The sequence below is a fragment of the Malus domestica genome, chromosome 10 (assembly GCF_042453785.1).
Source record: "Malus domestica chromosome 10, GDT2T_hap1".
NCBI lineage: Eukaryota > Viridiplantae > Streptophyta > Magnoliopsida > Rosales > Rosaceae > Malus > Malus domestica.
In genome coordinates this window covers 11,513,615-11,527,965 of record NC_091670.1, presented here as the reverse complement: position 1 = coordinate 11,527,965, position 14,351 = coordinate 11,513,615, and the positions used below count along the sequence as shown (strand labels likewise).

Below are 14,351 nucleotides of genomic sequence, written 5' to 3'. Positions count from 1 at the left end.
ATGAAAGTGAAATGTTTTAAAGATGTTGTATGGAGTTGTAATAGACCTCAAACATGAGGGGTTACTATGTAATTTACCCTAAAAACAATTAAATAAATTGAGAAAGTAAAGAAAATCAAAAGAAAATAGTTTTAAAAATAAATTTGAGCATTAGGGTTCCGCCGTTACCTTAACAATCCTACGTAATTCTTCCAATTACTTATGAATTACACATGCATATTTTGAAGGTTAGGCTTTCCTAAAGTATGCCCTACTTGGAACCTTCAACATATAACGTATATCTAACATGCAACCTGTCTGTGGCGTCCGGATCGAATGTGAACATGCAAGACTCATTAAGTTTAATTCAAAACTTGCATGCATAATATTATAAGCAAATTGAAAAAAAAAAAAACTATGTTTGTACCATACTTAAGGCCTCTGTATTTAGACCTCGTATAAATACTCGGGGGACTTAAATGTAATTATGTAATAAATGAAGGGGCAAATATGTAATAAGTGAGGAGCCCTAGTCTATAAAAGGACTCCTCACCCTCCTCATTAGGGGAGGCCATTTCTTAAGCCCCTTCATCATCTCAAAGCTCTCATCCCACGGGATAACAGAGAAGCTCTCTCTCCCTTTTCAACATCTCAGAGAAATACAATATCAGTGTGGACGTAGCCCAAACATTGGGGTGAACCACGATACATCTTGTGTTCTTTACTTTTTTGCAGATTCACGGTCGAATTTACGTTGTTCCAAGACCCTTCCAGCTTTGTGCATCAACATTTGGCGCCGTCTATGGGAATCGATACGAAAAGTTGTGTCGGTTGTCCTTCATTTTTTCACCTCCACCGTGAATCTGCAAAATCTGCAAAAATTCAACAACCCAAAACTTTCCCAGAAAAACCCAAGGAACCAGTCCACGCTCACCTTCTTCCTTCCTCGTTTCACTTTCTCAAGGCAGGCAAAGTGGGCAGCAGCAACCAACAAGTTAAACCAAAATGACTGACATTCCAACGCGGCAGTGGATAAAAAAAAAAGCATCTGCAACGATGGCCGTGACGATTAGTGTAGAGAAAGTTACCGTGAACCTCTCTTTACCCGACCGCGGCACCCTCATTCCTTCCGGCAATCAAACCGTCTGGGTCGACGTCTCGCCCTTCCTCGATGCCGCCTGTAAAGATCTTCAAGATGGTATGCTCATTAACGGAGATAATTTCAATCTTTTTGCTGCCATGTCTGCTTTAGAGATAACTAGAAATATTGCCCGCGCGTTGCTGCGAGATTAAAAACTGCATGAAAAAATATGTTTCAGAAGGATAAAAGATTGTTACAAATGATTAATGTTATCTACACTGAAAGATGTTTCAACTTTTTGAAAAAAGTTTCACATGAAAAGTATAAATTGAGTGAATCAAGCTCTTGAAGCTCTTTGAACCACTTTATGAGCCTAATTGGTACAATTGAAAATGAAGAGTTTAATCAAACTTTATGAACATAATTGAAACAAATTAATACCTTGACTAACTAAATGAACCGCAAATGAAAACATCTAAAATCCTATTCATTAAGTACAATTACCAAAGGAAGCTGAATAAAATGTCAAAAGTGATACACTGAGATAAGGTTGGTGGCATCAAAATCACTAATAAAATATGCATCAAAATCACTAAGACTTGACTTCACTTGCTTGTTAAAATATAAAAAATTCAAATAATATTGTTTCCAAAAACTTGTCTAAAGAAAAGAACACCATTCACCTCTAAGGCTCTAACCATTTTTTGGTGGGTGGGATGGACGCGCTTCCTCTTCCACATTTAAAGACCAATGTTGGGGGTAGACCAAGAGTAAGTGCAACCCGACTGCAGCAAAAAAAACGCAATTGACTTTCACACTATAGAAATAAATGTTAAAAAACACATACTCGCACCCAATGCTTTTTTTTTTTTTTTTGGTGCAGTATAAGAATAAAAAAGGATAACATTCCCCCGAAACCCAAATTCATCCCCCAATTTCTTGCAACAAAATTTTAGTAATTACAAACGTCCCAAACTTACTAAAAGGTTTTCAATAACCTTCTTGCATTGCAAGGTCCAAGAAGAACCAAACCATTTCAAGAACTCGCATTGCAAACATAATAGAACTAATTCAAATATGAAAATCCACAAATCATAATGCTTCTATCTAGTGAATCATCTTCATGGACCGCAACCTCTAAAATCCTAAAAGGCTTCTTTCTTTCTCCACTATCTGAATGTTCCATTTATTTTCTACTATTGAACTAAATTTTCACTTAATTAAATCTCAAACACTTCCAACTAAATCTTAAATCAAACAGAGCTGTTCAATTATATTAAACTACACATAGGGAGAGGGAAAGAGAAGAGAGACCTGGAATTTCCAGGATCCTCAGTACTGAGAGGGGCATAATTCCGATTGGGATTCAAAAGCAAAGTATACACCAAATGCTATATCAGTGTTGTCAGATGCTGAAAAGTAACTGCAATCCAGGGAACAATTTCGTTTATAAGCAAAATATAAAATAAATAGAAAGATTCCGGGAAAATTTGTGATGGTGGAAAACATAAAAGCCAAACTAAAACTATAAGCCTGTATTAGAGGTTTATTAAATCCAATGTTGAAACCTATTTAATAGGATTGTTCAAAACCTAAAGAAGGATTGAATAGTCTTGATAGAGTAGAGGGAAAAGAAGAAGCAAGCCACTATAAAATTACAAACATCGTCCAACTGAGAACAATATGTAAAAAAGTTGGCTACTTATTTGTAAGATGGAGAATAAATGAAGGCATGCTCATGGATATGGAGGCTAATGAACATGGTTAGATACTGGGTATGCATATCATTTATTTAGTAGATATTGAAGGCAGGAAATGTAGTTTCATAATTGGAGAAGACCACTTAGGAAGAAAAATACAACATAAATGTGAATTGCAAATATAAATCCAATTTTCAAACTAAATTCACTAATATAAATCTGAAACTTGAATTATTTATGTTTTCTATTAAAAGTTCCAGTGCTTATCTTCTAGCCATCATACGTCTAAAACAATACTTTTTCATCCAAATTTTTGAAACCATTCATACTCATACCAATCAACTCTATCGTGCTCAAATCAATTCCGTCTAATACGTAACAAAAAATTTGTACTTACATCTTTACTATACCATGTCTCATTTTCATGTCCATTAGTGAAGTCAATATCGTCGCACCAACTGACCATTATTTTGCAACTGTGAATGAGAGATCTAGTTAAAATCTACCCCACGGGATCTTGCCACTGGAGGAGCAGCTTCCGCCACCGTAAAAAGCATCGCTTCCTCAAGAGAATGTCTCCTTGTTTCCTTTGGAGCTCCACATGTGGCTCTATCCTTTACCAAACTATTGGAACTGATGCTCATATCTACTGGTTTAGGAGCTGGTTGTTTTGCATTCTTCGCAACCCAGTCTTTCCTCATACCTGAAAGTTCCCAAGAAAGTTAAGAGCAGAAGGAAATAACAACTGACGCATTCTCCATGTTCCACATAAAGCTCATAATTAATTTTAGAAAACAACTTACTTGGCACGAATAGCTTTCTCAGTCCCAAAATTTGGTGGCAATTCTTTTCCCAATAACTATTTCCCTTTTCATTCACTTGTCTACACAAAAGTACATAGAGAATTAACTAACAGGATAATGAATCAGAACATAGTAGGTTAGAAAAGATTAAAAAACACAGAGAGCAAGAATGTGAATAAGGAAGCAACTGCAACTCAATGAGACAGATTACTGTAAAGTAAATCATGGTTCCCAATCCAAATACATATGCTAAGCAAAGCACAAATAAAGACATGAAATCATTGTAAATTTTGAATAAAATCTCTCTCTCTCTCTCTCTCTCTCTCTCTCTCTCTCTCTCTCTCACACACACACACACACACACACAAAATAGGAGAAGCAGATTTGCAGAGACATAAAAGGGTAAAAAATGAAGAGGCAACAAACGGTAGGAAGAGTATAAGGAATGTTTAAAACCTTCTTAGAATTAACCACATTTGGATTTGTTCAAAAAATTACAGAAAAGAATTACCAACTACATTACACTAACATTGTTGTCCCACTAAAAAAAACTCACCAAAAATAGTCTCCGTGGTTAAAGGGATTCTGCCTGATTCCAAAACATATATCTCTCACTGTCAATCAAATATGTACTAAATCAGTGTAATGCACTATATCATGTTCCGAACCACAATGCATTCAAAGCAATAATCAATTGAGCACACTAAATAAGTGGAAACATTTATACCTCAATCCGATTTGTGTCTCCTCATGTTTGCTTGTAGTTACAGACTTTGATAGGGTTTCCATTTTCTTCCAACTGAAGAAAGGAATTGGCATCTAGTTATGTTTCAATAGTTATGTGTTCAATGCGAGGGAGAGCCAAATCCAAGCAGTAGGTTTCCGTTAACTTCCCACCAAGGAAAGTAAAATCAATTGCAACGATAAAGAAAAAGCACAAACTTGTAAAATATGATACAAAACCATAAAAAGCAGGAAACGGTATTCTCAAAATGCACAAAAATATAAAAACAGATAGATCCCTACGTATTCAACCTTCAGAGCACACAAAAAGTTAAAATTTTCTTCAATAAAAAAGTCAAAGGGAAAATCTGAAATTATATAGCCCAAGCACAAAAAGCTTGGAAGCCTGCACACAAAAGCCCCAAAAAACTACAGCCACACTCAAAATCCGAACGCAGGAACAAAACTCCAAAAATGAAAAAAAAAAATATTTACAGAAAACGGATCTGCAAATGGAACAGAACCCCAAAATATTTAAATTTTGTTCAACAAAAGATATAATATGAAAAACAGAAATTATATACCTTGATAAGAAAGGGCTTCCAATCTTGTATGCAAAAACCCCATAATTCGAACCCCAGCCTTTCCTGAAAGCAAAAACCAAATCAAATCAGGCAACCACACGCAAATCCCAAAAAAAAAGTAAAAATCAAGCACACTGAGAAAGACGAAAAACTCACCAGGAAACGCTAGGTTATGTGAGCAAGAAATTGGATTCCGACCGACTTCAAAAAAGGCAGAAACTTGTAAGGGTTGAGGGTTTTCAAACAAAAGAATTTTGCAAGAGCGCAAAAGTTTCTGACCAAGAACCGGCGTCGATAATTGGCGAGAGAAATATGCAAACGGCAGATAGAAAAGAAAGGAAGACTGATTTGCAGAGCTTGTGTGAAGGGGATGAATTTTCAAATCGCTGAAATCTCTCTCTCTCTCTCTGTCTCATCTCCCTCTCTAAGAAAATCCCTAAAATCCCTCCACAAATCCTCCCATATCTCTCTCTCACACACACTCTCCATCTCAGGGGCGGTCCATCCCCCGAAATCCTCATCGAATGACAACGAAGCCAAACCTACCCCACAATTCGCTCAAAACATTAGAGGACCAAATTGCCCTTCCAAACACATCATCCCTACCGTCGAATTTTAAGCTTTGATGGGCAGAACTGTCATCAAACGACAGAGGGTCCAACTGAGGGCCGGGCTTTTACCGAAAACTAACGAAGCCCATGAAAAAAATTGAGGCAGCCCAAACCCCAACCCAGCCACAGATTTGGTGGCAGCAGTGTGTAAATAAGGCAAAATCAAGGGACAAAATTTTGACTGTAGCTAAGCTACAGTCAAATCCCTCCTCAATTTTAGAATAGATAATGGACCCGAAGATCGAAAGTATTTTGTCAGAAAATCTTCAGCCGTCAGTCAAGATCTACGTCGACGGCTCGCCGTCACTTGCCGTGAAGCAATCTACTGCGAGCAAGCTCAGAAGTTTAATGCCTTAACGACCACCATGTCCTGCTTAAAGGAACTCTCTTGAAACCCAACATGGTTACCCCATGATCTAATGCTAAGAAGGTTTCACCAGAAGTGATTACTGAGTACACAACTCGTGCTTTGTTGCGCACTACCCATGCAGCTGTCTTTGCTATTGTGTTCTTGTCCGGTGGACAGAGTGAGGAGGAGGCTACCCTCAACCTCAACGCCATGAACCAACTCAAGGGAAATAAGTCGTGGTCTCTACCCTTCTCCTTCGGACGTGCTCTTCAGCAGAGCACACTAACAATCACCTCACCAGAAATGTTACTCGAAGTCTTCCCATACCTGTCTCTAGCGACGGGATCTGGTTCGAGTTGTATCTGAGGAAGGTAAAAAAGAAAGAGTCGGAGAAATCTGGTGACTTCCAAGATTTTTACATTGCGTGAGTGCATAAAACAACACCAGTTTCGACCTCTGTGTATAAATAGCAAAGGGACTCCCTCACCTTCATTAGAAAGTATCGCCGCCAACTAAGCAATCGCCTCACCGCGAGCATCATTCCTAACCCATCACTTTATGTATTGAGGAATGAGCCCTTATTCTATAAAATGGACTCCCTCACCATCACCGCCAGCTGAGCAACCGCCTCGTCGCGAGCACCAACTTTAACCCATCATTTTTTGTAATAAGGAGCGAGCCCTTATTCTATAAAATGGACTCCCTCACCCTCAACGCCATAAGCCGAGCTAACCAAGGCAACACAAGCAGAGTAGCCTCGCAACATGTGCTACTTCTAGTTGAGCATCATTTCAGATTGAGCACTACCTCGTATCGAGTATCAGTCATAGACGACATCTAGTTACTTCAACCCACACATGGACTGAATTTCAAGTCTCCAGCCAAAAGATTCTCTTAACTAAAGACTTGGGGGACTACTGTTTGTACCATACTTAGGGCCTCCGTATTTAGATCTCGTATAAATACTCGAGGGACTTAAATGTAATTATGTAATAAAGGAATGGGCAAATATGTAATAAGTGAGGAGCCCTTATTCTATAAAAGGACTCCTCACTCTCCTCATTAAGGGGATGTTATTTCTTGAGCCCCCTCATCCTCTCAAAGCTCTCATCCCACAGTATAACAGAGAAGCTCTCTCTCCCTCTTCAACATCTCAGAGAAATACAATATCAGTGTGGACGTAGCCCAAACATTGGGGTGAACCACAATACATCTTGTGTTCTTTACTTTCTTGCAGATTCACGGTCGAATTTACGTTGTTCCAAGACCCCTCCAGTTTTGTACATCAACAAACTACATATTCTTGCTAAGGCTCGTGGCCTCGCCCTAGAAAACGAAACTAGTTACGAAAAATTATAAAACAAAATATTATTAAAATCACAGATAGAAAACACCTTGAAAATAAACTTGAATCGTCAAAAGCTCTCTAAAGCCAAAGTGCGTGCGTTCTCCCCCTCTTTTACCCTAATGGCTAACTATCTTATTTATACTAATACAAAATAAAACCCTAAAAGGTCTTAGAATAAAACTAGGAAACATAATAAAATAATAAAACAAAAAATAAAAGGTTTTCTATTTGAACTAGAATTCGGATTTCTCAAAAAACCAGACTTTTGACCAATCAAATCAACTCCGATTTGGTCCCAGAAGGTCTCCTTTGAAACTGAAGACGTGCACTACAAATCCTCAGCAGGAATCTTCCTTAAAATATGTCATCTTGACCTCCAAAATACCCAAAACATCTAGAAACGTCAATCTGGGAAAGATGCACGCGGGCCTTTATTTCATCATCACGGTCAAACGGCTAAGTAGAAAAATATATAATTTTGACACAATCATCTTGAAAGGCACATGAACATCCTTCAATTGGAAGCGCTCCAAAATTCATCCGTTTGGTTACTTTTTGCTCCAGATAAAGTCGAATGTCCTACATTGTAAATATATAACAAAGTATCAAAGTTCTATCAAAATAATCAATAAATTAGTACTAATATTCGGGTAAAATATATAGGATAATATCGCCTCATCACTCCCCTCAACATATTTTTTAATTAGAGAGTTATCTATTCCAATATGATACATAAGCATAAGGATAAGGAAGAGTTGCTACGAGTTAAGTGAAAATCAAAACAGAAAAGGAGAAGGCAGTAATGAATTAATTATCTTGGTTCATATGACTTTTCTCTTTAACTCACCTAGTATATCTTTAGGTAGTAATATCACTTGTAATAAATAAATTTTAAAAAAAAGAAAGTATTTTGTTTAATGGTTTTGTCTCCACCTAATTAGATAATATGTCATATTCGATTCACTTGAATGATATTGAAATAATATATATTGTAATGACTATTATATTTGTATTACTATACGACAAGGATTTTAAGTCTCTACATTTAGAAAGCATGCATTTATACACACTACGCTATATCTAAACCATTCTGACAATCTAACGAGTTAAAATATGACACACCATCTATCATTAAATTGAATTAGTTTCATTCTTTTCTATTTCCACGTTAACAATGGCAACCTCAGGAATGGTCGCCAAATTCATAAACTGATATGATGAAACCATATTAAGCAAAAACCCAAAAAAGGAGGATCGCTTTCTTTCTCCAAAAGTAATAGTTTTGATTGTCTACAATCTTTTTGGTATGGATATTGGGTTTTTGGTGAGATTTGTAACCTCGAACCAATAAAATCAATTTTGTTATAGGATTAATTTGTGAGATTTGTAAGATATTTGCTAGAATGTTGGATCTCTTTTAGGATGCGTTTGTTGCACCGGACTATTTCGAACTGAATTAGCTTCAGGAAATAAGTTGGACTGGCTTAGAATAGATTAAGCTATAGTGACTTAGTAAGGTGTTTGGTGCAGTGTCGGACTAATAACCAAAATAATAAAAAATAGTGAAATTGCAAATTTTAACGATAGAATTACTCCAACTCAACTGCAAAATACACACAGTCAAATCAAATGATATAATTGCATTAAACTCAACGGCAATTGCTTGGAAACGAAAGAAAATATCCAACTCAACTGCAAAATACACACAGTCAAATCAAATGATATAATTGCATTAAACTCAACGGCAATTGCTTGGAAACGAAAGAAAATATTGAGTTTTTGTGCATTGTAGCATTGCAATTTGCAAAACCAAACAGCGGTTTCAACTACAACTGAGGAATACAGAATGAGTACATCCAACTTTCTCACTTTTTGGTCTAAAATCCCTCTACGCCTCTAAAATTGAGAAATCTATAAACATTGAAATGTTCGGCAACCCAAATGTCCCAAAATTGTTAAAAACTTAAGCTCATCAGACCACAAATTTGAATGAAGAAAATTTTGATTTCTTTCTTCACAGCCTACCAAAATCCATGAATAATACCATATTCATTCATCCCAATGTTTACATACAATTGTAAGTAAAGGAATTTACAATATAGCTCACTAAACAAATAAACTCAAAACTATGCTATTTTGATACTTGTCTGGTCAAAATGCTTACTTTCATAATGCATAACCATCACCTGCATAAAAAAAACCAACATAATAAGAAACTTGGCAGACTAATAGAATCAATGTCCAAATTAGCAAAGTATTTTACAAAGCCGGCCATTGGCATCAGATTTCAATATTCCCTACTGGTTGGTGATATCGAAGTTCAATGCAACAATAAGATGTTACCGATTAGCAAATGCAGTATCACAAAGGATAGGAAATTAGCAAATGCAGAATCACACGTAATCATCTTTAGTCATTCCATTAGCTACAACTTCATTCAAATTTGAATTGGCATTAGCCATTATGTTAAAAGTAAGAATAGGAGCAGTAACAACTAAACGAATGAACCATAACTCCACCACTATTTGAAGTATCGATATCATTGGTCCATAATCTCCCCTTTAGACTACAATGTTCCATAGCGATTTCCAAGTTAGAGGCACCAGCCATATATACTTTCAATTTGATTCAATAAAACAAAGTACTAAATTATTATTATATATAGAGATGGCAGCTGTAGCATTTGATCCAAGTAGATGGATTGAGAAATATAATTATTGGCATCAACATAATGAAAAGTAGCAAGAGTATCAGTTCGTTTTACGATCACCGTATCCTTCCACTACAACAGATCCCCATAATCTATAATATGCAACTTCCACAAAACTTGAAGTTATAACAACACACATTGCAAATTAGAAGAACAAAATCTATATCAGTAATTAGCAAGCCTACTTGCGATTATATTAACATAAAGCAAGTAAAACAACACAAGTTTGCCTAAAACCTTGAAATAAAAGAAAGTTACAAATCAGAAAAAGTTCGTGCCTGGAGGTATCTTCTCTATGCTTAGCTTGTCATGAAACAGGGACCCATATAAATAGATACTACAACTTATTTGGTTTAAAGTTTGAGAATTCAATTAGCTACGATATCTAAGTTTTGATCATTCTTACCGGATGAGAATTCTGAATCAAGCCATTGCACAAAGTTCTCTCCTTTGGCTGCAGAAAAGGAAAGAAATTTAAGGGGACCAAATGTCCACCAATTTTCAGCATAAGAGAACCGAAATAAATATACAACGACAACCGATAATAAATATCCAGAAAGGGGAAATCAAATCCGTACAACTACATCATAAAATACCCAGAAGCAGAAATCATTGAAGAACAAGCACTTTCACAGCATAAGACCAACCTAGATTTCACATAATCAAAGCAATCCAGATTTCACATAATCAAAGCAATCCGCTCGTATTTGGGGGTCTCACTAAGACCACCTAACGAAGGAGTTAGTGAGAGCGAGTCCTACTTAATACCATTAAACTTGGTTTGGTATTGCTGAGCTTTGAAAAAAAAACTGTTTCTACTGTGCTGTGAGAATAAGCTCATTTTTGCTACGAGAATAAGCTCATTTTTGCTGCTTCACATTTTCAGTTTTTTTTTCAACCAAAACTGTGAAAATAAGTTGTTTAGTGTTTACGAAACACTTTTTTGAGCTCAGTTTTTTTTTTTTTTTTATACCCACTTTTTATAAAAGTACCTTAGGACCAAGCTAGTACTTAGTCTTGGTAGCCAACAAACAGAGGATTACACTAAAAACAAGTCTAGTTCAGTCCAATCCAGTTCATGTTAGTAAAGCCAAATAAACGTGTTCTTATTCTTATCTAAATTTTTAATTGCCTTTAGTGCCGTTTGTTAAAAAAATTAAAATAAATAAATAACTTTTAATGGGTTGGTTGGATATAGCAGTTATGGTTGCGATGATCCAAAAATTAGAATTCAAGAGAGAGATGAGATGATAAATTGAATTAAAAGTTAACGTCATTTAGGAAAAGAATTAAAATTTACAAAAATAATGTGGAATAAAATTTCGGAAGAAAAAAAAAAGAATATAGCTAATTAAATTCTATATTAACTTGTGTGTCATGTCTTAAGCCGTTAGATCATCTGAATTGTTTAAACATAGTGAAATGCAAATAAATGCATAATTAAAAATGGCTAGGTTGGAAGTACTTTTAAAATGACTAAAAGTATTTTTAGAAAAAATATTTTTGGGTTTTAAAAACACTTGAAGTGGTTCATTTAAAAAACACATAATTGATGCTTTTTACATGAAACACTGTTTTTTTTTTTCAGCATTCACTTGCATTCTTTTTAAGGATTTCTAAAAACATTTTCATCAAAAACTTTTTTTCATATTAAAAATATTTTCAAACGAGCACTAAATGTAGAGGCTCGTTACTAGAGGTTTTGACAAAAAACTTAACATATGTATGAAATGATCCCAAAATTATGACTTAAAGTATTAGATTGTGACGAAAAAAATTTAATGTATGAAATATTGAAAAACTAAAAAACTTCAGGATAATAAACTAAAATTAACCTAAATTTAAAATTTTGAAGTTATTTTCATTAATATGCTTAACCAAAATGCAAGCGAAGTTTTGGAGTCAAGGGGCATCTGAGTCTCTAGTTTTAGTCCAGTCTGTCCAGACAGCTCGGGATTGAAGTCAACCAAACTCCGACCTCATTTCTGCCAACTCCAAAATCCAATTCTTCTCCATTTCTCGTTTTTGCTTCATTTGGTAATATATGTCTGTCTCTACTAACTAACTGAGCCACAATTCACAATCCGTGATCACAGCTTGCTTATCCATTTTCTAAATTTTATGGGTAAAGGAGGTGGCTGCGTGCCAAGCAAGAACAAGCCACCCAAAGGCGTTTCCGATCAAGATCTTCCGAACCCAGAAAGCGATGGCCCTGTTTCAGACCAGAACCTATCCCAAATCACACCAGAACAAAACCCAATTGATATTGGGGTCCCACCACAAGAACAGCAAGCACAAAGGAAGCTGAAGGTTTTCATAGTGTTTTACTCAATGTATGGGCACGTGGAGATTTTGGCCAGGAGGATTAAAAAAGGGGTTGATTCCATTGATGGGGTTGAAGGGTTTCTGTTCCGGGTTCCGGAGACGCTGTCTCCGGAAGTTTTGGAGCAGATGAAGGTGCCCAAGAAGAAAGATGGTAACGCAGATGAGGTTCCTGTGATATTACCTGAGAGGTTGGCGGAGGCTGATGGGCTGTTATTCGGGTTTCCGACCCGGTATGGGTCCATGGCTGCGCAGATGAAGGCGTTTTTCGACTCCACCGGACAGTTGTGGAGGGAGCAGAGGCTTGCTGGTGTGCCAGCTGGCTTCTTTGTCAGTACTGGCACTCAGGGTGGAGGACAAGAAACCACGGCGTAAGTAAGACACCCTTTGGTTTCAAGAATTGTGCTTTACATTCTTCATATTAGTTTTGGTGAATTTTGTTGGTATGTTGATTTGAGTAAGACACCCTTTGGTTTCAAGAAAAATATCTTAGTTTCTTGTTGCTATGTGTAAATTGCGGGAACAGAATTGACATTTGATCATATGGCTTGTAGTAGAAATAGTGATCGGTGGCTTTGCAAGTTTAGAGAATGTAGTTCCGGCTCGATTTCAGAGAACAGAGAAGAGAAATTCGATATCTTTGGGAGTGCAGAAACCTTTGTGGGAAACCCATACTGGCTCTAGAATTTTCAGATTTCATGAAAAATGTCGCATGAAGATGATGAAGTGTGCATTTTAGTGTGGGGTAGTTGGTCTTTTGAGTTGCTTATTTAAACCTTAAAATTAGTGAGAATGGGGTTGTGTGTCAAGTCTCTCATACAGTTTATCAATAGGGGGAAAACCGGGAATGAAGGAATTTTCAACTTTCAGCCTGTTTCCGAAACATCTCTGTGGGGGTGTGAAAACTGTTGAAGATTGTCCAGAATTGTCCAAGAATTACATCCAGAACGAGGAACACTACGCAAATTTCGTCACTGTTGGACTTAATCAGCCCCATATGTGACACTTTAATGAACTTCTTGATCATACACTTTAATATATTATATCTTATTTAACGATATTGAGATTGATGCATATGATCATAAAACCAGCTTGATACATTGGCTTGTCAAGGTTGATAACCTAAGGAATTTTACTACAGAAATAATGCATTCCAAATTCCTAACTTGGGTGTAAAAGATTTCTTCTTTCCTATTTAATTTGTGAATGTACAACTAATAAATATTTAGTCAATTAAATTAAGATGTGTGCTTGGTTTGTGTCCATCTCTTTGTCAATTAAATTAACATTTTTATATGATCAATCTCATTTACCTGTAAACATGTTAATCTATATGAATTTTCTGCAGTTGGACGGCAATAACTCAGTTAGCTCACCATGGAATGGTCTATGTTCCTATCGGTTACACATTCGGTGCTGGAATGTTCGAAATGGACTCCCTTAGAGGAGGGTCTCCATATGGTGCTGGTGTCTTTTCTGGTGATGGCACCAGGAAACCAAGTGAAACGGAGCTGGATCTTGCAGAGCATCATGGAAAATACATGGCTGGAATAGTGCAGAGATTTGCACAGCCTTCTCTTCATCGGCCAGGTCATGGACTGGACTAGTTCTGATTAACCGACATTCTTGTGCATTTGCATACATTGTTTGTGAAGGGATCTTCTGATACGGGTGTTAATAGAAATTCGATTTTTGGTAAATGGTGTTGATAATGTTTAGATAGCTGAGAGATTTGTGCTTTCAAAAATTGTATAATCAGTAGTTCTCATGGTTGATGGTTGATGGTTGATGGTTCATTGAAACATTATGATCGTCAATAAAATTGTGGTTCGTGTTCTTGTTTACAAAGATTTTCCAGATTTCTTACCGTACATGAATACATTATATATGTTTCGATAATTTGTTTTAAACGATCAGTTGGAATGTAGTATACTACTAAATTTTCTGATGAATTTTAGACAGACATATTCAAGAATTCTTTTCTGGTTTTTTAGCTAAAATGGTCCTAAGATTTTCATAACACATAACTTTGGTCCCTGAGATTTAAAATCAATAGAATGATGCCTGAGCAATATTGTTCACTATCCATTATTTTGGTTCTTCTATTAAAAAACTCCGTTAAGTGGTCCATGAGCTTTTTA

The 14,351-nt window shown here is 36.2% G+C and overlaps 1 protein-coding gene and 2 long non-coding RNA genes across 5 annotated transcripts; 1 reads left to right on the top strand and 2 right to left on the bottom strand.

The window, feature by feature from the left end:
* Positions 1-1,136: 1,136 nt before the first annotated feature.
* On the bottom strand, positions 1,137-5,368 carry LOC103441375 (uncharacterized). Of its 3 annotated transcripts, XR_011572286.1 has the most exons (9): positions 5,027-5,362; positions 4,871-4,933; positions 4,291-4,362; positions 4,120-4,177; positions 3,564-3,643; positions 3,158-3,463; positions 2,375-2,483; positions 1,744-1,845; positions 1,137-1,275 (listed from the first exon to the last, which is right to left on the bottom strand). It is a non-coding gene; the product is annotated as an uncharacterized lncRNA (long non-coding RNA). The 3 variants fall into 3 exon arrangements; XR_011572285.1 differs by lacking the exon at positions 1,137-1,275 and having other exon boundaries at positions 1,461-1,845; positions 5,027-5,368; XR_003770606.2 differs by lacking the exons at positions 1,137-1,275; positions 2,375-2,483 and having other exon boundaries at positions 1,461-1,845; positions 5,027-5,342.
* Positions 5,369-9,162: 3,794 nt separating this feature from the next.
* Positions 9,163-10,602, bottom strand: LOC114827269 (uncharacterized). The gene is made up of 2 exons (XR_003776468.2): positions 10,295-10,602; positions 9,163-9,364 (listed from the first exon to the last, which is right to left on the bottom strand). It is a non-coding gene; the product is annotated as an uncharacterized lncRNA (long non-coding RNA).
* A 1,153-nt stretch (positions 10,603-11,755) lies between these two features.
* Positions 11,756-14,058, top strand: LOC103449816 (probable NAD(P)H dehydrogenase (quinone) FQR1-like 1). The gene is made up of 2 exons (XM_008389136.4): positions 11,756-12,581; positions 13,559-14,058. The coding sequence occupies exons 1-2, from the start codon at positions 12,010-12,012 to the stop codon at positions 13,815-13,817; spliced, it is 831 nt and encodes a 276-aa protein (XP_008387358.1). The 5' UTR covers positions 11,756-12,009; the 3' UTR covers positions 13,818-14,058.
* The last annotated feature ends 293 nt before the right edge of the window (positions 14,059-14,351 follow it).

Excerpts from the sequence above, each read along its gene's own strand:
- LOC103449816 (XM_008389136.4), top strand. The coding sequence starts at position 12,010 with ATGGGTAAAGGAGGTGGCTGCGTGCCAAGCAAGAACAAGCCACCCAAA. Across the intron at positions 12,582-13,558 it reads GGAGGACAAGAAACCACGGC|TTGGACGGCAATAACTCAGT; the intron begins GTAAGTAAGACA and ends AATTTTCTGCAG.